The 24,827-nt window shown below is 45.3% G+C and overlaps 2 protein-coding genes across 2 annotated transcripts in view; both read left to right on the top strand.

Annotated features, from left to right (window-relative positions):
- The first annotated feature begins 994 nt into the window (after positions 1-994).
- On the top strand, positions 995-13,025 carry LOC119927209 (homeobox protein notochord-like). The gene is made up of 3 exons (XM_038745733.1): positions 995-1,211; positions 10,315-10,505; positions 12,879-13,025. Exons 1-3 carry the CDS (start codon positions 995-997, stop codon positions 13,023-13,025), a joined length of 555 nt encoding a protein of 184 aa, XP_038601661.1.
- Positions 13,026-14,896: 1,871 nt separating this feature from the next.
- SMYD5 (SMYD family member 5) overlaps positions 14,897-24,827 on the top strand; it is a 67,204-nt gene continuing 57,273 nt past the window's right edge. Inside the window, exons 1-3 of the mRNA XM_038745732.1 lie at positions 14,897-14,950; positions 15,017-15,155; positions 19,758-19,993. Coding sequence (XP_038601660.1) covers positions 14,897-14,950; positions 15,017-15,155; positions 19,758-19,993 — 429 coding nt within the window. The remainder of the gene's footprint in view (positions 14,951-15,016; positions 15,156-19,757; positions 19,994-24,827) is intronic.

Raw genomic sequence — 24,827 nt, 5'->3', positions numbered from 1 at the left:
CAACAGGCTTAATAAATACCTATTATTATGACTCCAGACCTGGAAGAGAGGGAATGTCTCTTGCAAACCTCCCATTTATTCATTCATTCCATTCTATTTAGTGAGCACTTACTGCATGCAGAGCACTGTACTAAGCGCTGGGGAGAGCAGAATACGGCAATATAGGGAGGCAACAGGCTTAATAAATACCTATTATTATGATTCAGCGCTTAGAAAAGTGCTTTGCACACAGTAAGCGCTTAATAAATGGCATTATTATTATTATTATTATTATTATTATTATTATTATTATTATTATTCCAGGCCTGGAAGAGAGGGAGGATCTCTGGCAAACCTCTCATTTATTCATTCCATCCTATTTAGTGAGCGTTTACTGCGTGCAGAGCACTGTACTAAGCGCTGGGGAGAGCAGAATACGGCAATAAAGGGAGGCAACCGGCTTAATAAATACCCATTATTCTGATTCCAGCCCTGGCAGAGAGGGTGGGTCTCTGGCAAACCTCCCATTTATTCATTCATTCCATCCTATTTAGTGAGTGTACTGCGTGCAGAGCACTGTTCTAAGCGCTGGGGAGAGCAGAATACGGCAATAAAGGGAGGCAACCGGCTTAATAAATACCCATTATTCTGATTCCAGCCCTGGAAGAGAGGGAGGCTCTCTGGCAAACCTCCAATTCATTCATTCATTCCATCCTATTTAGTGAGCGATTACTGCGTGCAGGGCACTGTACTAAGCGCTGGGGAGAGCAGAATACAGCAATAAAGGGAGGCAACCGGCTTAATAAATACCCATTATTCTGATTCCAGGTCTGGAAGAGAGGGAGGGTCTCCTGCCTCCCCCTTTTCCTGCAAACCTGCCCCAATTTGGGCTGGGCCGGGCTGGGCCGGGTGGCCTTTGCATATGAATAGGTGGGGAGGGGCGCTCAGTATAAAGCCCCCCGGCTTAAGCAGGGCTCCAATTCCCGGCCTTAGCCAAGTTTGGTCCTCCTCCAGGATGCCTCCCCGCAAGCTGCCCTCCTTCCACATCGAGTCCATCCTGGCCCAGCCCGAGCCCCCCGCGCCACCGACTGTTTGGCCCCCTCCCCTGGCCCCCTCCTGGCCCCTGGGCTACTCGCTGGACGTCCTGCCTGGCCACCTGGGCCTCTACTTCAGCCCTCCTCCTCCAGCTGGACCCCCGGCCTGCCCTCTGGGCCTCGCCTGCCCCTCTGGAGGTAAGCCCCCCTGTGGCTAGAGTCAGTCAATCAGTCGTATTTAGTGAGCGCCTACTGTGTGCAGAGCACTGTATTAGGCGCTTGGGAAGTACAAGGTGGCAACACAGAGAGACGGTCCCTACCCAACAGTGGGCTCACGGTCTAGAAGACTACAGTCTATAGTCAATCAATCAATCGTATTTATTGAGCGCTTACTGTGTGCAGAGCACTGTACTAAGCGCTTAGTCAGCCCTGGACTGGGTCACCTTGGTCGAGTCGTTTCCCTTCCCCCCACGTGGGACAGGGACTGGGCCCAACTTATGATGATAATAACGGAATCTGTTAAGCGCTCTCTATAACAACAATAATAATGGCATTTGTTTATTCATTCAATTCATTCAATCGTATTTATTGAGCGCTGACTGTGTGCAGAGCACTGTACTAAGCGCTTGGGAAGTCCAAGTTGGCAACATATAGAGACGGTCCCTACCCAACAGTGGGCTAGATTTGTTGAGCGCTTACTCTGTGCCAAGCACTGTTCTAAGCGCCGGGGAGGTTACAAGCTGATCAGGTTGCCCTACGGGGGGCTCACAGTCTTCACCCCCATTTTCCAGATGAGGAAACTGAGGCACAGAGTTTACTTGTTTTATTGCCTTGTTTACTTGTTTTGTTGCCTGTCTCCCACCTTCTAGACTGTGAGCCTGTTGTGGGCAGGGATTGTCTCTTTTGCTGAATTGTACTTTCCAAGCACTTAGTACAGTGCTTTGCACACAGTAAGCGCTCAATAAATACGATTGAATGAATGAATGAATGAACAGAGAAGTTAAGTGACTTGCCCAAAGTCACCCAGCGGACAAGTGTGGCCAACTTGTATTTCCCAAGTGCTTAATGCAGTGCTCTGCACACAGTAAGCGCTCAATAAATACGATTGATTGAATGAATGAATGAAAAGTGGCGGAGCTGGGATTTGAACCCATGGCCTCTGACTCCAAAGTCCGGGCTCTTTCCACTGAGCCACGCAATAATGATAATAATAATGTTGGTATTTGTTAAGCGCTTACTATGTGCCAGGCACTGTTCTAAGCGCTGGGGGAGATATGAGGTGATCGGGTTGTGCCACGTGGGGCTCCCAGTCTTCATCCCCATTTTCCAGATGAGGGAACTGAGGCCCAGAGAAGTGAAGTGACTTGCCCAAGGTCACACAGCAGACAAGTGGCGGAGCCGGGATTAGAACCCACGACCTCTGACTCCCCAGCTCGTGCTCTTTCCACTGAACCACACTGCTTCTCTGTGCGCAACAACAGTAATAATAATGGGGTTTGTTAAACGCTTACTATGTGCCAAGCGCTGAGGTGGTTACAGGGTCATCAGGTTATAATGGTTTGTTAAGCGCTTACTATGTGCCAAGCGCTGGGGTGGTTACAGGGACATCAGGTTATAATGGGATTTGTTTTAGTTCAGTGCTCTGCACACAGTAAGCGCTCAATAAATACGATTGAATGAATGAATGAAATGAATTTGTTAAGCGTTTACTATGTGCCAAGCGCTGGGGTGGTTACAGGGTCATCAGGTTGTCCCCCGTGGGGCTCCCAGTCTTCATCCCCATTTTCCAGATGAGGGAACTGAGGCCCAGAGAATAATATGATGGTATTTGTTAAGTGCTTACTATGTGCTAAGCCCTATTCTAACCGAGGGAACTGAGGCCCAGAGAATAATAATGATAATGTTGGTATTTGGTAAGCACTTACCATGTGCCACGCACTGTTCTAAGCGCGGGGGAGATACAAGGCGATCAGTTGGGGTTCAGAGTCTTCATCCCCATTTTCCAGATGAGGTCACTGAGGCCCAGAGAATAATAATAATGTTGGTATTTGGTAAGCGCTTACTATGTGCCAAGCACTGTTCTAAGCGCTGGGTGGGTGGGGGGGGGGGGGGGAATACAAGGTGATCAGGTTGTCCCCCTGGGGTTCCCAGTCTTCATCCCCATTTTACAGATGAGGGAACTGAGGTCCAGAGAATAATAATGATAATGTTGGTATTTGGTAAGTGCTTATCATGTGCCATGCACTGTTCTAAGCGCGGGGGGAGATACAAGGAGATCAGGTGGGGCTCACAGTCTCCATCCCATTTTCCAGACGAGGTCACTGAGGCCCAGAGAATAATAATGATGGTATTTGTTAAGTGCCTACTATGTGCCAAGCCCCATTCTAAGCGAGGGAACTGAGGCCCAGAGAATAATAATGATAATGTTGGTATTTGGGAAGCGCTTACTATGTGCCACGCACTGTTCTAAGCGCGGGGGAGATACAAGGAGATCAGTTGGGGCTCACAGTCTTAATCCCCATTTTCCAGATGAGGTCACTGAGGCCCAGAGAACAATAATGATGGTATTTGTTAAGTGCTTACTATGTGCCAAGCCCTGGCCTAAGCGCTGGGGTGGATACAAGGTTATCAGGTTGTCCCACGGGGGGTTCCCAGGCTTCATCCCCATTTTACAGATGAGGTAATAATAATAGTAATAATAATGATGATGGTATTTGTTAAGCGCTTATTATGTGCCAAGCACTGCTCTAAGCGCTGGGGGGGGGGGCGATACAGGGTCATCAGCTTGTCCCATGTGGGGCCCACAGTCTTCATCCCCATTTGCAGATGAAGTAATAATAATAATGATGGCATTTGTTAAGCGCTTACTATGTGCCAAGTACTGTTCTAGGCGCTGGGGGAGATACAGGGTCATCAGGTTGTCCCACAGTCTCCATCCCCATTTTCCAGATGAGGTCACTGAGGCCCAGAGAATAATAATGATGATATTTGTTAAGTGCCTACTACATGCCAAGCCCTGTTCTAAGCGCTGGGGTGGATACAAGGTGATCAGGTTGTCCCACGTGGGGCTTACAGGCTTCATCCCCATTTTACAGATGAGGTAATAATAATAATAATAATAATGATATTTGTTAAGCGCTTACTATATGCCAAGCACTCTTCTAAGCACTGGAGGAGATACAAGTTGATCAGGTTGTCCCCCGGGGGGCTCACAGTCTTCATCCCCATTTTCCAGATGAGGGAACTGAGGTCCAGAGAATAATAAGAATAATGTTGGTATTTGTTAAGCGCTTACAATGTGCGAAGCACTGTTCTAAGCGCCATTATAATGGCATTTGTTAAGCGCTTACTATGTGCGAAGCCCTCTAAACGCTGGGGTGGATACAAGGTGATCAGGTTGTCCCACGTGGGGCTCAAAGTCTTCACCCCCATTTTACAGATGAGGCAACTGAGGCACAGAACATAATAATAGTAATGATGGTATTTGTTAGGTGCTTACTATGTGCCAGCACTGTTCTAAGCGCTGATTTAAGCACTTACGATGTGCGAAGCACTGTTCTAAGCGCTGTTATACTGGCATTTGTTATGCGCTTACTATGTGCGAAGCACTGTTCTAAACGCTGGGGTGGATACAAGGTGATCAGGTTGTCCCACGTGGGGCTCAAAGTCTTCACCCCCATTTTACAGATGAGGGAACTGAGGCACAGAGCATAATAATAGTAATGATAGTATTTGTTAGGTGCTTACTATGTGCCGAGCACTGTTCTAAGCACTGATTTGTTAATCAATCAATCAATCGTATTTATTGAGCGCTTACTGTGTGCAGAGCACTGTACTAAGCGCTTGGGAAGTACAAGTTGGCAACATATAGAGACAGTCCCTACCCAACAGTGAGCTCACAGCATAATAATAGTAATGATGGTATTTGTTAGGCGCTTACTATGTGCCGAGCACTGTTCTAAGCGCTGATTTGTTAAGCGCTTACTATGTGTGAAGCACTGTTCTAAACGCCGTTATAATGGCATTTGTTAAGCGCCTACTATGTGCGAAGCACTGTTCTAAACGCTGGGGTGGATACAAAGTGATCACATTGTCTCCCGTGGGGCTCACGGTCTTCATCCCCATTTTCCAGATGAGGGAACTGAGGCCCAGAGACGTGACTTGCCCAAAGTCACCCAGCTGACAAGCGGCAGAGGCGGGATTCGAACCCATGACCTCTGACTCCCAAGCCCGTGCTCTTTCCACTGAGCCACGCTGCTTCTCTGAGCCCCTGCCGGGTGATCTTGGTCGAGTCACATCACTTCTTCGTGCCTCAGTTCCCTCATTCATTCATTCATTCATTCAATCGTATTTATTGAGTGCTTACTGTGTGCAGAGCACTGTACTAAGCGCTTGGGAAGTACAAATTGGCAACATAGGCAGTCTCTACCCAACAGTGGGCTCATTCATTCATTCATTCAATCGTATTTATTGAGCGCTTACTGTGTGCAGAGCACTGTACTAAGCGCGTGGGAAGTACAAGTTGGCAACAGAGAGACGGTCCCTACCCAACAGTGGGCTCATTCATTCATTCATTCATTCAATCGTATTTCTTCAGCGCTTACTATGTGCACAGCACTGTACTAAGCGCTTGGGAAGTACAAATTGGCAACATAGGCAGTCTCTACCCAACAGTGGGCTCATTCATTCATTCATTCATTCAATCGTATTTATTGAGCGTTTACTGTGTGCAGAGTCCTGTACTAAGCGCTTGGGAAGTACAAGTTGGCAACATATAGGGACGGTCCCTACCCAACAGCGGGCTCATTCATTCATTCATTCATTCATTCATTCAATCGTATTTATTGAGCACTTACTGTGTGCAGAGCACTGTACTAAGCGCTTGGGAAGTCCAAGTTGGCAACAGATAGAGACGGTCCCTACCCAACAGTGGGCTCATTCATTCATTCATTCTTTCATTCATTCAATCGTATTTATTGAGTGCTTACTGTGTGCAGAGCACTGTACTAAGCGCCTGGGAAGTACAAGTTGGCAACATATAGAGACAGGTCCCTACCCAACAGTGGGCTCACAGTCATCTGTAAAATGGGGATAAAGACCGTGAGCCCCATGTGGGACATGAGTTGGGTCCCACCCAATTATCTTATATCTACCCCAGCGCTTAGTACACTGCCTGAATTCATTCATTCGTTGAATTAATGTTGCCAATGAATTCAATCATATTTATTGAATGCTTACTGTGTGCAGAGCACTGTACAAAGCGCTTGGGAAATACAAGTTGGCACCACATTCAGTGCTTTGCACATAGTAAGCGCTTAACAAATGCCATCGTTATTATTTTTATAGGCCGGAAAGTGAACCTTAATAATTAGTTGTATTAAGTGCATTCTATGCGACAAGCACCTCGCTAAGCAGAACAGTGCCAGCGCTTAGAACAGTGCTTTGCACATAGTAAGCGCCTAACAAATACCATCATCATTATTATTATTATTATTATATACGATAATCAGATCTTTCACGGTCTGATCTGTCCTGTTGGACTCATTCATTCGTTTATTCCTTCATTCAGTCGTATTTATTGAGCGCTTACTGTGTGCAGAGCACTGTACTAAGCGCTTGGGAAGTCCAACTTGGCAACAGATAGAGATGGTCCCTACCCGACAACGAGCTCACAGTCTTTCAACCGTATTTAATCAAGCGCTTACTGTGCGCAGAGCACTGTGCTAATAATAATACCGATTATATTAAGCGCTTACTATGTGCCGAGTGCTGTTCTAAGCACTGGGAAAGGCTTGGGAAAACACAACAATGAACGGGGACATTCCCTGCCCACAGTCCGCTCACAGTCTAAGGGGGAGGGAAGAGAGAACAGACCTCGTAGCTCAGTGGAAAGAGCCCGGGCTTTGGAGTTAGAGGTCATGGGTTCTAATCCTGACTCCACCAATTGTCAGCTGTGTGACTTTGGGCAAGTCACTTCACTTCTCTGGGCCTCAGTTCCCTCCTCTGGAAAATGGAAATTAAGACTGTGAGCTCCCCGTGGGACAACCTGTTCACCTTGTTACCTCCCCAGCGCTTAGAACAGTGCTTTGCACATAGTAAGCGCTTAACAAATGCCATCATTATTCTTATTATTTAATCCCTGTTTTACAGATGGGTAAACTGAGGCCCAGAGAAGTGCCCCAAATCACACAGCAGACGTACCACAGAGCAGGATTGGAACCCAGGTCTCCGGACTCTTTTCCACTGCTTCGCTCTCACCTGGAAAAAGGGTTGGACTGGAGATTTTTTTCAGGGGTGGGATTTTGACAGCTTGATTGACTGATTCATTCAGTCGTATCTATTGAGCGCTTACTGTGTGCATAGCACTGTACGAAGCACTCAGAAAGTGCAATTCAGCAGCAGATAGAGACGGTCCCTCCCCAACAACGGGCTCACGGTCTAGAAGGGGGGAGCAGGCCCACCCCACCCTCACAGGTTCGCCCATTAATTAAATCATATTTATTGAGCAATAATAATTAAGGCATTTGGTATGCACCTAGTATGTGCCAGGCACTGTACTAAGCGCTGGGATGGATAGAAGCAAATCGGGTGGACACGTGCGGTGCAGAATCTCGATCCCCATTTTCCAGGCGAGGTAACCAAGGCCCAGAGAAGTGACGTGACTTGCCCATGGTCGCACAGCAGACAAGGGGCGGAGGCAGGATTAGAACCCGTGACCTGGTTCCCAGGCCCCGTCTGCTACTCTGTGCTGATTCTCTGGGTGCTTCTGACTGTGTGCAGAGCACTGTACTAAATGCTTGGGAGAGGACAATAGAACAATAAACAAAGTCCCTGCCCACAATGAGCTGACAGTCTAAAGGGGGATACGGACATTAATAGAAATAAATAAATTACAGAATATTCATTCATTCAATCATACTTATTGAGCTCTAACTGTGTGCAAAGCACTGTTACTAAACGCTTGGGAGAGGAAAATAGAACAATAAACAAATAGAGTCCCTTACCACAATGAGCTGACAGTCTAAAGGGGGATACAGATATTAATAGAAATAAATAAATTACAGAATATTCACTCATTCATTCAATCATATGTATTGAGCACTAACTGTGTGCAGAGCACTGTACTAAGCACTTGGGAGAGGACAATATCATTCAATCGTATTTATTGAGCACTAACTGTGTGCAGAGCACTGTACTAAGCACTTGGGAGAGGACAGTAGAACAATAAACAGTCCCTGCCCACAATGAGTTGACAGTCTAAAGGGGGACACGGACATTAATAGAAATAAATACATTACAGAATATTCTCTCATTCATTCAATCATATTTATTGAGCGCTAACTGTGTGCAGAGCACTGTACTAAGCACTTGGGAGAGGACAATAGAACAATAAACAGATAGAGTCCCTGCCCACAATGAGTTGACAGTCTAAAGGGGGACACGGACATTAATAGAAATAAATAAATTACAGATATTCAGTCATTCATTCAATCGTATTTATTGAACGCTAACTGTGTGCAAAGCACTGTACTAAGCACTTGGGAGAGGACAGTCTAACAGACACATTCCTTGCCCACAACAAGCTAGAGGATATACAGATATAATACATATAACATTTAATACGGAGTATAATAATTAAGAGCCCGGGCTTGGGAGTCAGAGGTCGTGGGTTCTAATCCCGGCTCCGCCACTTGTCCGCTGTGTGACCTTGGGCTAGTCACTTCACTTCTCTGGGCCTCAGTTCCCTCATCTGGAAAATGGGGATTAAGACTGGGAGTCCCATGTGGGACAACCTGATCACTTTGTATCTCCCCCTGCGCTTAGAACAGTGCTCGGCACATAGTAAGTGCTTAACAAGTGTCATTATCATCATCACATCTCTGTGCCTCAGTTTCCTCATCTGTCAAAGGGGAATTAAGACTGGGAGCCCCATGTGGGACAACCAGATGACCTTGTATCTCCCCCAGCGTTTGGAACAGTGCGTGGCACATAGTAAGCGCTTAACAGATGCCATCATCATCATCATCATCACCACTTCTGTGCCTCAGTTCCCTCATCTGTAAAATGGGGATTAAGACTGTGAGCCCCACGTGGGACAACCTGATCACCTTGTATCTCCCCCAGTGCTTAGAACAGTGCTTGGCACATAGTAAGCGCTTAACAAATATCATCAATATTATTATTCCTTCAGTCGTATTTATTGAGCGCTGGAAGTCCAAGTTGGCAACATATAGAGATGGTCCCTACCCAACAGCAGGCTCACAGTCTAGAAATTATTATTATTATTACTAAGCGCTAGGGTGGGGACAAGGGGAAAGAGCCCGGGCTTTGGAGTCAGAAGTCATGGGTTCAAATCCCGGCTCCGCCAGTTGTCAGCGGAGTCAGTCACCCAACTTCTCTGTGCCTCAGTTCCCTCATCTGTAAAATGGGGATGAAGACTGTGAGCCCCACGAGGGACAACCTGATCACCTTGTAACCTCCCCAGTGCCTAGAACAGTGCTCTGCACATAGTATGCACTTAATAAATACCATTATTATTATTATTATGACCCCCCCCCCCCCCCCCCACCGTGGGACAACCTGATCACCTTGTAACCTCCCCAGCGCTTAGAACGGTGCTTGGCACATAGTAAGCGCTTAACAAATACCATTATTATTATTACTAAGCGCTGGGGTGGGAAGAAGCAGCGTGGCTCAGTGGAAAGAGCCCGGGCTTTGGAGTCAGAGGTCATGGGTTCAAGTCCTGGCTCCGACAGTTGTCAGCGGAGTCAGTCACCTAACTTCTCTGTGCCTCAGTTCCCTCATCTGTAAAATGGGGATGAAGACTGTGAGCCCCACGAGGGACAACCTGATCACCTTGTAACCTCCCCAGCGCTTAGAACGGTGCTTGGCACATAGTAAGCGCTTAATAAATGCCATCATTATTATTATCATTATTAATAGATGCCATCATTATTACGGGGTTGGCCACAGTCCCTGCCCCATGTGGGGCTCACTGCCTTCACCCCCATTTTCCAGATGAGGGCACTGAGGCCCAGAGAAGGGAAGGGACTGGCCCAAGGTCACCCGGCAGATCGGTGGCGGGGCCGGGATCGGAACCCGTGACCCTCCACCCCAGCCCGGGCTCTGCCCGCTGGAAGCGCCCACCGTTGGGCGCCTCGACCACGTGATGGGGAGGGATCGTCCCTATCTCCAGCCGAGCTGTGCTTTCCTAGCGCTCCGCCCTCAGAAAGCACTCAGTAGATACCATCGGATGAGCGAAGTCGGCGGCGGGGTGTCTCGTGACTCGGTTTCCCCCCAGGGCTGGAGCCGGCTGGGTTTCCGGGCTCGCCGCCGTGGCAGACCAAGGCGCCGGAGAAAGCGAAGCGGGTCCGGACGGTGTTCAGCGCCAGGCAGCTGGAGAGGCTGGAGGAGGAGTTTATCAAGCAGCAGTATCTGGTGGGAACCGAACGCGTCCAGCTGGCCACCAGCCTCAAGCTCTCCGAGGTGCAGGTGAGGCCGCTCTACTTCCCGGGTGCTCAGTACAGAGTGAGCGCCCCATAAGTACGGCTGAACGAATGCGTGAATGCTCCCCGGATGCCATCGTTCCCCCCGCCGTCCCTGCAAATAATAATGATGGTCTCCGTTAAGCGCTTACTATGTGCCGGGCGCTGTACTAAGCGCTGGAGGGGGATACGAGCGAACAGAGATGCGGCGTGGCTCGGTGGCTTGGGAGGCAGAGGGCATGGGTTCTCGTAATAATAATAATAATAATGACGGCATTTATTAAGCGCTTATTATGTGCAAAGCACTGTTCTAAGCGCTGGGAAGGTTACAAGGTGATCAGGTTGTCCTACAGGGGGCTCACAGTCTTAATCCCCATTTTCCAGATAAGGGAACTGAGGCCCAGAGCAGTGAAGTGACTTGCCCAAAGTCACACAGCAGACAGTTGGCGGAGCCGGGATTTGAACCCATGACCTCTGACTCCAAAGCCTGGGGTCTTGCCACTGAGCCATGCTGCTTCTCAAGCAGCTTAAGCACTTATTAAGCGCTTACTATGTGCAATGCACTGTTCTAAGCGCCGGGGAGGTTACAAGGCTATCAGGTTGTCCCATGGGGGGCTCACAGTCTTCATCCCCATTTTCCAGATGAGGTGACTGAGGCACAGAGAAGTGAAGTGACTTGCCAAAAGTCACACAGCTGACAAGGGGCGGAGCTGGGATTTGAACCCGCGACCTCGGACTCCGAACCGTGGGCTCTTTCCGCTGAGCCACGCTGCTTCTCATCCCGGCTCCGTCACCTGTCAGCTTTGGGCAAGTCGCTTTGCTTCTCCGGGCCTCAGCTGCCTCATCTGTAAAATGGGGATGAAGCCTGGGAGCCCCACGTGGGACAACCTGATGACTTTGTATCTCCCCCAGCGCTTAGAACAGTGCTCGGCACATAGTAAGCGCCTAACAAATACCATCATTACTTTTATGCTCTGTGCCTCAGTTGCCTCATCTGTAAAATGGGGGTGAAGACTTTGAGCCCCACGTGGGACAACCTGATGACCCTGTATCTCCCCCAGCGCTTAGAACAGTGCTCGGCACATAGTAATCCAACTTGTACTTCCCAAGCACTTAGTACAGTGCTCTGCACACAGTAAGCGCTCAATAAATACAATAGAATGAATAGTAAGCGCCTAACAAATACCATTATTATTATTATTATTATGCTCTTTGCCTCACCTTGTCTGTAAAATAATAATAATGATGGCATTTATTAAGTTCTTACTATGTGCAAAGCACTGTTCTAAGCACTGAATGGGGATGAAGACTGCTTACGATGTGCCGGGCGCTGTACTAAGCGCTGGGGAGGATACAAGGTGATCAGGTTGTCCCACTGGGGCTCACTGTCTTCATCCCCATTTTACAGATGAGGGAACTGAGTCCAGCGCTCTGCACGCAGTCAGCGCTCAATAAATATGATTGAATGAATAGATGCTCTCCCGAGCGCTTAGCACAGTTCTCTGTACACAGTCAGCACTCAATAAATACGATTGAATATATGGATATTCTCCTGAGTGCTTAGTACAGTGTTCTGCACACAGTCAGCGCTCAATAAATACAATTGAATGAATGCACGGATACTCTCCCAAGCATTTAGTACAGTGCTATGCACGCTCAATAAATACAATTGAATGTATGGATATTCTCCTGAGCACTTAGTACAGTGTTCTGCACACAGTCAGCGCTCAATGAATACAATTGAATGAATGCACGGATACTCTCCCAATTGTTTAGGACATTGCTATGCACTCTCAATAAATACAATTGAATGTATGGATATTCGCCCGAGCGCTTAGTACAGTGTTCTGCACACAGTCAGCATTCAATAAATATGACTGAATGTATGGCTATTCTTCCGAGTGCTTAGTACAGTGTTCTGCACACAGTCAGCGCTCTATAAATATGATTGAATGAATGCATGCATACTCTCCTGAGCATTTAGTACAGTGCTATGCACTCTCAATAAATACGATTGAATGTATGGATATTCGCCCGAGCGCTTAGTACAGTGCTCTGCACACAGTCAGCGCTCAATAAATATGATTGAATGTATGGCTAGTCGCCCAAGCGCGTCGTACAGCGCTCCGCCCAGAGTCAGCAGTGCTTAATAAATACTCCGTCCCGGCGCCCCGCACGGCGCCTAGGTCACAGGTTCAAATCCTGGCCCCGCCATTTCACTTCTCTGGACCTCAGTTCCCTCGTCTGTCAAATGGGGATGATGTCCCTGGGGGACAACCTTGCAGCCTCCCCCCGGCGCTTAGAGTGGTGCTGTGCACATAGTAAGCGCTCAATAAATGGCATCATCGTTATTGTGGTTACTTTTTGGGTGTCCCCGCAGGTGAAAGTCTGGTTCCAGAACCGGAGGATCAAGTGGCGGAAACAGGGGCAGGAGCAGAAGGCGGCCAAGAGGCCGCCCCCGTCCCCGCGCTCGTCCGACGAGGGTGACCCGGGCTACCAAGACAACGCCATGGACGGCGACAACTGAGCGGGACCCGGCCGCCGCCTCCTCCTCCTCCTCCTCCGCCGCCCGCGGTGGCGCCTACCCCATCCACCTCGACCGGGCTCCCCGTGTCCCAGGCCCGCCCCTCATTCGTTCAGTCGTATTTACTGAGCGCCTACCGTGTGCAGAGCACTGTACTGAGCGCTTGGGAAGTCCAAGTCGGCAACGTATAGAGGCGGTCCCTACCCAACAGCGGGCTCACAACGGCTCCCCGCCCCGACTCCAGATCCAGATTGTTAATGATAATCCTAATGGTGGCGTCTGGGAAGCGCTCACTATGTGCCAAGCACTGTTCTGAGCTCTTGGGGGGGGGGGGGGGGGGGGGGATACCAGGCGATTGGGTGGTCCCCTGTGGGGCTCCCGGCCTTCATCCCCATTTTCCAGATGAGGGAACTGAGGCCCAGAGAAGCGACTCGCCCAGGGTCACACGAGCGGCGGAGCCGGGATTCGAACCCACAACCTCTGACTCCCAAGCCCGGGCTCTTTCCACTGAGCCATGCTGCTTCTCCATAATATTGGTATTTGTCCAGCGTTTACTATGTTCCAAGCACTGTTGTGAGTGCTGGGTGGGAATACCAGGCGATCGGGTGGTTCCCCGTGGGGCTCCCGGTCTTCATCCCCATTTCCCAGATGAGGGAACTGAGGCCCAGAGAAGTGAAGTGACTTGCCCAGGGTCACCCAGCTGACAGGCAGCGGAGCTGGGTTTCGAACCCACAACCTCCGGCTCCCAAGCCCGGGCTCTTTCCGCCGAGCCATGTTGTTAATAATAATGGTGGCGTTTATTAAGCGCTTACTACGTGCCAAGCCTTGTTCTATGCGCTGGGGAGGTTACAAGGTGATCAGGTTGTCCCACGGGGGGCTCACAGTCTTCATCCCCATTTTACAGATGAGGTAACTGAGGCCCAGAGAAGTGAAGTGACTTGCCCAGAGTCACCCAGCTGACAAGTGGCGGAGCCAGGATTCGAACCCACGACCTCTGACTCCCAAGCCTGGGCTCTTTTCGCTAAGCTGCGTTGTTAGGCGCTTACCAGGTGCCAGGCACTGTGCTAAGTGCTGGGGGAGATGCAGGGTCATCAGGTTGTCCCACGTGGGGCTCACGGTCTTCACCCCCATTTTACAGATGAGGGAACTGAGGCCTAGAGAGGGGAAAGTGACTCGGCCACGGTCACACAGCCCGACTGCTTCCAGGGACGGTGTTCTCTGCTGTCCGCTCTGAAGGACGCTTTAAAGAACACGTGAGTCAGTCCTATTTATTGAGCGCTTACTGTGTGCGGAGCACTGTGCTCAGCGTTTGGGAAAGGGCGATACAATAATAAACAGACTCATTCCCCACCCACAACGAGCTCACAACCTACAGCCCGTCGTCGGGTAGGGACCGTCCCTCTATGTTGACAATTTGTACTTCCCAAGCGCTCAGTACAGTGCTCTGCACACTGTCGGCGCTCAATAAATATGATTGAATGAATCGGGGGGGGACAGGACGTTAGTATCAATAAATAGATGATGGATACAGACACACAGCGTGGCTCAGTGGAAAGAGCCCGGGCTTGGGCGTTAGAGGTCATGGGTTCAAATCCCACCTCCGCCCCGTGTGACATTGGGAGAGTCACTTCACTTCTCTCAGTTTCCTCATCTGGAAAACGGGGATGAAGATTGTGAGCCCCCCGTGGGACAACCTGATCACCTTGTAGCCTCCCCAGCGCTTAGAACAGTGCTCGGCACATAGTAAGCGCTTCATAAATGCCGTTACCATTATAAGCACCGTGGGGGGAGAGGCAGGGCGACGCAGGAAAGGGGGGCTTAGTCAAGGAAGGCTTCTCGGAGGAGACGGGCCTTCAGGAGGGCTTTGGAGCGGAATGGGCGGCCCGTACAGTGTCGTTGTGCACACGCCAGACGCCTGGAGCTCCCCAGTGGGTTTCACGACTGGAAATTAATCGGACGGGGCCCAAATTCCAGCCCCGATCCCTTGGATTTAGTCCCTCGGGAATCAGGGGACGGGCCCGGGGGCCGCCGGGAAAATCCGAGGATGGACGCCCGCCTGCCTAAGCTTGTCCCGCTCGTTTGGCCTCCCATCTGACCTGGGGGACGGGGGAGACCAGCCTTGGGCGTCCGTCCGTACGTGGACAGGCTGGGGGGACACCCCTGGAAAATCCAGGTGAAGGAGAGCAGGGCCTCCCCTACGGAGGCCCCGGGAGGTCCCGACTGGTGCTCACACAATCCCCCCAGCTGCTGCGCCGGAGCTCAGGTGATGGACGTCACTGTATGTGGGGGGGCGAGGGGGAGAAAATGGGGGTCCCTGGGAATTGGGGGGCTCATTAGGGAAGAGATGGGGGGCTCCTTGATTGCCTTTGCCTAGCCTCAGGATGCCCCCTACCAGGAGGCTATTTATCAAGAGATGGAAGCATCGTTAATTTATTTGCTGCGATAGGTATTACAATAAAGCTCTATTTTCGGTGATCTGCTGGGGATTTTCTTTCATTATTAATAATATTAATAATAATGGTATTTGTCAAGCGCTTACTATGGGCCCAGCACTGCCCTAAGTCACTTAACTTCTCTGTGCCTTGGGCATCCAGCACGTGAGCCCACTGTTGGGTAGGGACCGTCTCTATATGTTGCCAAGTTGGATGTCCCAAGCGCTTAGTCCAGTGCTCTGCACATGGTAAGCGCTCAATAAATACGATTGAATGAATGAATGAATGAGGGGGAGAAAATGGGGGTCCCTGGGAATTGGGGGGCTCCTTGATTGCCTTTGCCCATCCTCAGGATGCCCCCTACCAGGCTATTTATCAAGAGATGGAGGCATCGTTAATTTATTTGCAGTTATTTTCAGTGGTGTGGGGATTTTCCTTTCATTATTAATAATAATAATAATGGTATTAAGCACTTACTATGTGCAAAGCACTGTTTTAAGCTCTGGGGGGATACAAGGTGATCAGGCTGTCCCACATGGGGCTCACAGTCTTCACCCCCATTTTCAGATGAGGGAGCCGAGGCCCAGAGAAGTTAATAATAATAATGGTATTTATTAAGCACTTACTATGTGCAAAGCACTGTTCTAAGCGCTGGGGGAGATACAAAGTGATCAGGTTGTCCCAGGTGGGGCTCACAGTCTTAATCCCCATTTTCCAGATGAGGTCACTGAGGTACAGAGAAGTTAATAATAATAATAATTTTGGTATTTAAGCGCTTACTATGTGCCCGGCACTGTTCTAAGCGCTGGGGGAGATACAAGGTGATCAGGTTGTCCCAGGTGGGGCTCACAGTCTTAATCCCCATTTTACAGATGAGGGAACTGAGGTTCAGAGATGTTAATGATAATAATAGTAATAATGGTATTTGTTAAGCGCTCACTATGTGCCCGGCACTGTTCTAAGCGCTGGGGGAGATACAAAGTGATCAGGTTGTCCCAGGTGGGGCTCACAGTCTTAATCCCCATTTTCCAGATGAGGGAACTGAGGTACAGAGAAGTTAATAATGATAATAATAATAATAATAATAATGGTATTTGTTAAGTGCTTACTATGTGCCAAGCACTGTTCTGAGCGCTGGGTACAAGGTGATCAGGTTGTCCCACGTGGGGCTCACAGTCTTAATCCCCATTTTCCAGATAAGGTAACTGAGGTACAGAGAAGTCAATCATCATAATAATAATAATGGTATTTGTTAAGCGCTTACTATGTGCCAAGCACTGTTCTAAGGGCTGGGGGGATACAAGGTGATCAGGTTGTCCCAAGGGGGGGCTCACAGTCTTCATCCCCATTTTCCAGATGAGGTAACTGAGGCCCAGAGAAGTGAAGTGACTTCAATCAATCGTATTTATTGAGCGCTAACTATGTGCAGAGCACTGTACTAAGCGCTTGGGAAGTACAAGTTGGCAACATAGTCACATAGTTGGGCAACATAGTTGCCCAAAGTCACCCAGCTGACAAGCGGCAGAGCGGGGATTCGAACCCACGACCTCTGACTCCCGAGCCCGGGCTCTTCCCACTGAGCCACGTAGCCAGATTTTATTTATGATTATTTTTAATATATTAATATAATATAAATAAATATCCCCGTCGTCAGTCTCAGGGCGGGCACACACAGGGGGAGAGAGGAAGGGTCGTCTAGTAGATAGAGCCCGGGCAGGGAGTCAGAAGGATCTGGGTTCTAGTTTGCAGACCGGAAGCTCACTGTGGGCAGGGAGTGTGTCTGTATTGTTCTAGGCTCTTCTCCGAGGCGCTTAAAACAGTGCTTTGCACATAGTGAGTGCTTAATAGACTGTGAGCCCACTGTTGGGTAGGAACTGTCTCTCTATGTTGCCAACTTGGACTTCCCAAGCGCTTAGTACAGTGCTCTGCACACAGTAAGTGCTCAGTAAACACGATTGAATGACTGAATTAGGGCAGTGTTCTGCGCACAGTAAGCGCTCAATAAATACACTTGACTGGCTCTGTCTCATGTCTGCTGCGTGACCTTGGACAAGTCACTTCACGTCTCTGGGCCTCAGTCCCCTCATCTGGAAGATGGGGATGAAGATTGTCCAACCCGATTGTCCTGCATTCATTCATTCAATCGTATTTATTGAGTGCTTACTGTGTGCGGAGCGCTGTACTAAGCGCTTGGGAAGTACAGGTTGGCAACATAGGCGGTCCCTACCCAACGGTGGGCTCAGTCTTCCCTCAGCGCTTAGTACAGTGCTTGGGAAGCGCGTGGCTTAGCGGAAAGAGGGCGGGCTTGGGAGTCAGTGGTCCTGGGTTCGAATCCTGGCTCCGCCGCTTGTCAGCTGGGTGGCTTCGGGCAAGTCACTTCACTTCTCTGGGCCTCAGTTCCCTCATCTGTAAAATGGGGATGAAGACTGTGAGCCCCCCGTGGGACAACTTCATCACCTTGTAACCTCCCCGGCACTTAGAACAGTGCTTTGCACATAGTAAGTGCTTAACAAATGCCATCATTATTACTATTATCCCCGGCGCTTAGAACAGTGCTTTGCACATAGTAAGCGCTTAAGACTGTGAGCCCATTGTTGGGTAGGGCTCGTCTCTATATGTTGCCAACCTGTACTTCCCAAGCACTTAGTACAGTGCGCTGCACACAGTAAGCGCTCAATAAATATGATTGAATGAATGAATGAATAAATGTCATCATTATTATTATTATAAATGAATGTAAATTAAGAATTAACTTAGAATAGGAATAAATATAAATAGTAAAAATAAACTATTAACAATCATAATTATTATAGTTAAGAATACAAATAAATATAAATTAAGAATTAATTAAGACCATACATACATAAATACACAATAAAAATAAAATAGAACATTAACAATCATATAAGAACAATAATTGAGAATATGAATAAATATAAATGTATTGTAATTTATTATTATTATAATTAAGAATAATTAAGAATACAAATTATCCAGATCATAATAATACACCATCATATATAATATATAATACAATACATTATCATATATAATTATTACATATAATTATAATAATCACACCATACCAATGCAACATGCACGATATATATTAATATATTATATTAATATGCAATGCAATATATTATCATATATGGTTATTACATATAATTATAAGAATCATATTATGTTAAATATTGTATATGACATATTAATATATTATTGCATATACAGTCTTCTAGACTGTGAGCCCGCTGTTGGGTAGGGACCTTCTCTATATCAATATATAACATATCAATATACAATACTTCAATATTAATACATTTCATTAATATTCATTTATTAAAATTTCACATATTATTTATCTTATAGAATTATCACATAGTAATAATTAGCATATAGCATATATTATCCACTAATTTATTATAATGCGATAATACACATTATCAATATTCATATATCAATATGAAACACTCATTAACATTTTATTAATATTTTAATATATTTTATACATTAACATTCACATATATTAATACATACATGCAATTATATTATAATAAGAAATAATATATTGATACACAACATATAAATATATAATACGTTAATATATAGCATATTATATGCAATATATGAATATATAGGATATTATATATACAGTCTTCTAGACTGTGAGCCCACTGTTGGGTAGGGACCGTCTCTATGTGTTGCCAACTTGTACTTCCTAAGTGCTTAGTACAGTGCCCTGCACACGGTAAGTGCTCAATAAATACGATTGAATGAATGAATGACTATAATATATGACATATTTACATAATAAACTTATATTTATAATATAAATATATATTAATATTCAGTCAATCGCTTGGAATCTAATCTCAGCGCTTAGAACAGTGCTCTGCACATAGTAAGCGCTCAACAAACGCCACCATTAGCATAAATAATAAACATATAATAAAATATATTAATAATCATGCCATCCGCATCATTGTTATAAATAAAACATATTAATAATCATATGTAATCATATAATCATATATAATGCATGTAATATATATTAGTATAATCATATAATCTCATATATAATGTAATACATATAATATATTATATATAATCATATATATCGTATAATCATACGAAATTATAATGAGTAATATTAAGGGTACAATAAATATCAGTTAATTAAGGTTGTAAACGATACATATAAAGTGTATTAATAATCATATAATAGAAGTATCATTATTACGGGGGCCGGTAGGGGGCGGGGTTTCCCGCCGTGGGCGCGGGCGCCGGGCCCGCGCATGCGCAGTGGCGCTGAGTCGGCGGTCGGAGGGGGCGTGGCCTAGATTGGAAGCGGGGGGGGAACGAGGGGTGGGCGTGGCCGGGGCTGGAAGTGGACGAGATCTCGCGAGACCGGCCGGCTTGCGGCGGGGTGGGGGGGGTCAGAGGTCAGACGGGATGGCGGCGTCCACGGGCGACGCGTTCTGGTGGTGCGAGGGCCCTGCTCGGGAAGCCGTGGACGTCCGCTTCGTCAGCGCCGACAAGGTCACCGCTCTCAGCGGCATTCTTTTTATTGTTATTATCATTATGATTATTGTTATCGTATTCATAATTACGCTAATATCCTATATTCATTATATTTTCATTCATAATGGGTGATAAACGCCTGCTTTGCGCATGGCCACATCTCTCATCTACTGATTTCTATCACTGTCTGCCTCCCCCTCTCTAATTATAGTGATAGTAACAATAATAATAGTGATAATGGGTGATAAACTGCCTCCCCCTCTCTAATTATAACGATAATAACAATAATAATAGTGATAATGGGTGATAAACTGCCTCCCCCTTTCTAATTATAATGATAATAACGATAACAGTTGTGATAATGGGTGATAAACTGCTTCCCCCTCTCTAATTGTAATGATAATAACACTAATAAAAGTGATAATGGGTAATAAACTGCCTCCCTCTCTCTAATTGTAGTGATAATAACAATAATAATAGTGATAATGGGTGATAAACGCCTGCTTTGTGGATGTCCACATCTCTCATTCGTTGATTTCTATTACTGTCTGCCTCCCCCCCAGTAATAATAATAACGATAATGGGTGTGAAATGCCTTCTTTGTGCATGTCCACATCTCTCTTTCATTGATTTCTGTTATTGTCTGCTTCCCCCTCTCTAACAGTAATAATGATAATGGGTGTTAAATGCCAAATCTTTCATTTATTAATTTCTATTATTGTCTGCCTCCCCTCCTCTGATAATAATGATAATAATAACGATAACGGGTGATAAATGCCTGCTTTGTGCGTGTTCACAGCTCTGATTTATTGATTGCTATTATTGTATGCCTCTCCTCTCTAATAATAATAATGATAATGGGTGTTAGACGTCTGCTTTGTGCATGTCCACATCTCTCATTTGTTGCTTTCTATTACTGTTTGCCTCCCTCCCTCTAATAATAATGATGATAATAATGAAAATGGGTGTGAAATGCCTGTTTTGTGCATGTCCACATCTTTCATTTATTGATTTCTATTGTTGTCTGCCTCCCTCTCTCCAATAATAATAATGATGATGATGATGATGATGATAATGGGTGTTAAACGCCTGCGTTGTGCATGTCCACATCGCTTATTTATTGATTTCTATTATTGTCTTCCTCCTCCCCTCCAATAATAATAATGGGTGTGAAACGCCTGCTTTGTGCATGTCCACATCTCTCATTCATTGATTTCTATTATTTTCTGCCTCCCCTCCTCTAATAATAATGATAATAATAATGATAATGGGTGTTAAACGCCTGCTTTGTGCATGTCCACATCCCTCATTTAGTGATTTCTATTATTGTCTGCCTCCCCTCCTCTAATAATAATGATAATAATGGGTGTTAAACGCCTGCTTTGTGCACGTCCACATCTCTCATTTGTTGATTTCTATTATTGTCTGTCTCCCCCCGGCAATAATAATGATGATAATAATGATAATGGGCGATAAACGCTTGCTTTGTGCATGTCCACATCTCTCATTTGTTGATTTCTGTTACTGTCTGCCTACCCCTCTCTAATAATAATAATGTTAATGGGTGTTAAACACCTGCTTTGTGCATGTCCACATTTCTCATTCATTGATTTCTATTATTGTTTGCCTCCCCCCCAATAATAACGTTAATAATGATGATAATGGGTGATAAATGCCTGCTTTGTGCATGTCCACATTTCTCATTTATTGATTTCAATTATTGTCTGCCTCCCCCTCTCTAATGATAATAATGATAATGGGTGCGAAACGCCTGCCTTGTGCATGTCCACATCTCTCATTCATTGATTTCTATTATTGTCTGCCTCACCCCCTCTAATAATAATGGTAATAATAATGATAATGGGTGATAAACGCCTGCTTTGTGCATGTCCACATTTCTCATTTATTTATTTCTATTATTGTCTGCCTCCCCCTCTCTAATAATAATAATGATAATGGGTGTGAAACGTCTGCTTTGTGCACGTCCACATCTCTCATTTGTTGATTTCTATTATTGTCTGCCTCCCCCCGGCAATAATAATGATGATAATAATGATAATGGGCGATAAACGCTTGCTTTGTGCATGTCCACATCTCTCATTTGTTGATTTCTGTTACTGTCTGCCTACCCCTCTCTAATAATAATAATGTTAATGGGTGTTAAACACCTGCTTTGTGCATGTCCACATTTCTCATTCATTGATTTCTATTATTGTTTGCCTCCCCCCCAATAATAACGTTAATAATGATGATAATGGGTGATAAATGCCTGCTTTGTGCATGTCCACATTTCTCATTTATTGATTTCAATTATTGTCTGCCTCCCCCTCTCTAATAATAATAATGATAATGGGTGCGAAACGCCTGCCTTGTGCATGTCCACATCTCTCATTCATTGATTTCTATTATTGTCTGCCTCACCCCCTCTAATAATAATGGTAATAATAATGATAATGGGTGATAAACGCCTGCTTTGTGCATGTCCACATTTCTCATTTATTTATTTCTATTATTGTCTGCCTCCCCCTCTCTAATAATAATAATGATAATGGGTGTGAAACGTCTGCTTTGTGCATGTCCACATCTCTCATTCATGGATTTCAATTATTGTCTGCCTTTCCCCTTCTAATAATAATGGTAATAATAATGATAATGGATGATAAACGCCTACTTTGTGGATGTCCATATATCTCATTTCGATTTCTATTATTGTCTGCCTCCTCTCCTCTAATAATAATAATAATAAGGATAATAGGTGTTAAATGCCAGCTTTGTGCATGTCCACATATCTCATTTATTGATTTCTATTATTGTCTGCCTCCACCCCTCTAATAATAATGATAATAATAATGATAATGGGTGATAAACGCCTGCTTTGTGGACGTCCACATCTCTCATTTAGTGATTTCTATTATTGTCTGCCTCCCCCTTTCTAATAATAATAATGATAATGGGTGTTAAACGCCTGCTTTGTGCATGTCCACATCTCTCATTTATTGATTTCTGTTACTGTCTGCCTCCCCCTCTCTAATAATAATAATAATAATGATGATGATGATAATGGGTGTTAAATGCCTGCTTTGTGCATGTCCACATCTCTCATTTATTGATTTCTATTACTGTCTGCCTCCCCCTCTCTAGTAATAATAATGATGATAATGGGTGTTAAACGCCTGCTTTGCTTATGTCCACATCTCTCATTTATTGATTTCTATTATTGTCTGCCTCCCCCCCAACAATAATGATAATGGATATTAAACGCCTGTTTTGTGCATATCTCTCATTTACCGATTTCTATTATTGTCTGCCTCCCCTCTTCTTATAATAATAATTGTACTGATAATGGGTGTTAAATGCCAGCTTTGTGCATGTCCACATTTCTCATTTATTGATTTCTATTATTGTCTGTCTCCTCCTCTCTAATAATAATAATGATAATGGGTGTCAAACGCCTGCTTTGTGGATGTTCACATCTTTCATTTGTTGATTTCTATTATTGTCTGCCTCCCCCCCCAATAATAATGATAATAATAATGATAATGGGTGATAAATGCCTGCTTTGTGCATGTCCACATCTCTCATTTATTGATTTCTATTATTGTCTGCCTCCCCCCAAAAATAATGATAATAATAATGATAACGGGTGATAAACACCTGCTTTATGCATGTCCACGTCTCTCATTTATTGATTTCTATTATTGTCTGCCTCCCCCCATATTAATGATAATAATAATGATAATGGGTGTGAAATGCCTGTTTTGTGCATGTCCACATTTCTCATTTATTGATTTCTTTTATTGTCTGCCTCCCCCCTCTCATAATAATAATGATAATGGGTGTTAAACGCCTGCTTTGTGCATGTCCACATCTCTCATTTATTGATTCCTATTATTGTCTGCCTCCCCTCTGCAATAATAATAATAATGATAATGGATGTTAAACGCCTTCTCTGTGCATGTCCACATCTCTTGTTTATTGATTTCTATTATTGTTTTCTTCCCCCCCGCAATAATAATGATAATAATAATGATAATGGGTGTGAAATGCCTGCTTTGTGGATGTCCCCATCCCTCATTTTCTAATAATAATAACGATAATGTGTGTTAAACGGCTGCTTTGTGCATGTCCCTATCTCTCATTTGTTGATTGCTATTATTGTCTGCCTCCCCTCCTCTAGTGATAATAATGATAATGGGTGTTTAACGCCTGCTTTGTGCATGTCCACATCTCTCATTTATTGATTTCTATTATTGTCTGCCTCCCCCCAAATAATAACGATGATAATAATAATAATAATAATAATAATGGGTGTTAAACGCCTGCTTTGTGCATGTCCACATCTCTCATTCATTGATTTCTATTATTGTCTGCCTCCCCTCCTCTAATAATAATCATAATAATGATGATAATGGGTTTTAAACGCCTGTTTGTGCTTGTCCACAGTTCTCATTTAGTGATTTCTATTATTGTCTGCCCTCCCCCCCCACAATAGTAAAGATAATAATAATGATAAAGGGTGTGAAATGCCGGCTTTGTGCATGTCCACATCTCCAATTTATTGATTTCTATTATTGTCTACCTCTCCCTCTCTAATAATAACAATAATAATGATGATAATGGGTGTTAAATGGCTGCTTTGTGCATGTGCACATCTCTCATTTGTTGATTTCAATATTATTGTCTGCCTCCCCCCCCAAATAATAATGATGATAATAATGATAATGGGTGTTAAATGCCTGCTTTGTGCATGTCCACATCTCTCATTTATTGATTTCTATTATTGTCTGCCTTCCCCGCAATGATAATGATAATAATAATGATAATGGTTGTTAAATGCCTGCTTTGTGCATGT

Source organism: Tachyglossus aculeatus, chromosome 4 (genome assembly GCF_015852505.1).
Source record: "Tachyglossus aculeatus isolate mTacAcu1 chromosome 4, mTacAcu1.pri, whole genome shotgun sequence".
NCBI classification, from domain to species: domain Eukaryota; kingdom Metazoa; phylum Chordata; class Mammalia; order Monotremata; family Tachyglossidae; genus Tachyglossus; species Tachyglossus aculeatus.
This window is presented reverse-complemented; position numbering and strand designations above follow the sequence as displayed.

Bases quoted from the DNA above. Each gene is read 5' to 3' on its own strand.
- LOC119927209 (XM_038745733.1), top strand. From the start codon at position 995: ATGCCTCCCCGCAAGCTGCCCTCCTTCCACATCGAGTCCATCCTGGCC. The intron at 1,212-10,314 runs GTAAGCCCCCCT...GTTTCCCCCCAG, and splicing joins CCTCGCCTGCCCCTCTGGAG to GGCTGGAGCCGGCTGGGTTT. The intron at 10,506-12,878 runs GTGAGGCCGCTC...GTGTCCCCGCAG, and splicing joins TCAAGCTCTCCGAGGTGCAG to GTGAAAGTCTGGTTCCAGAA.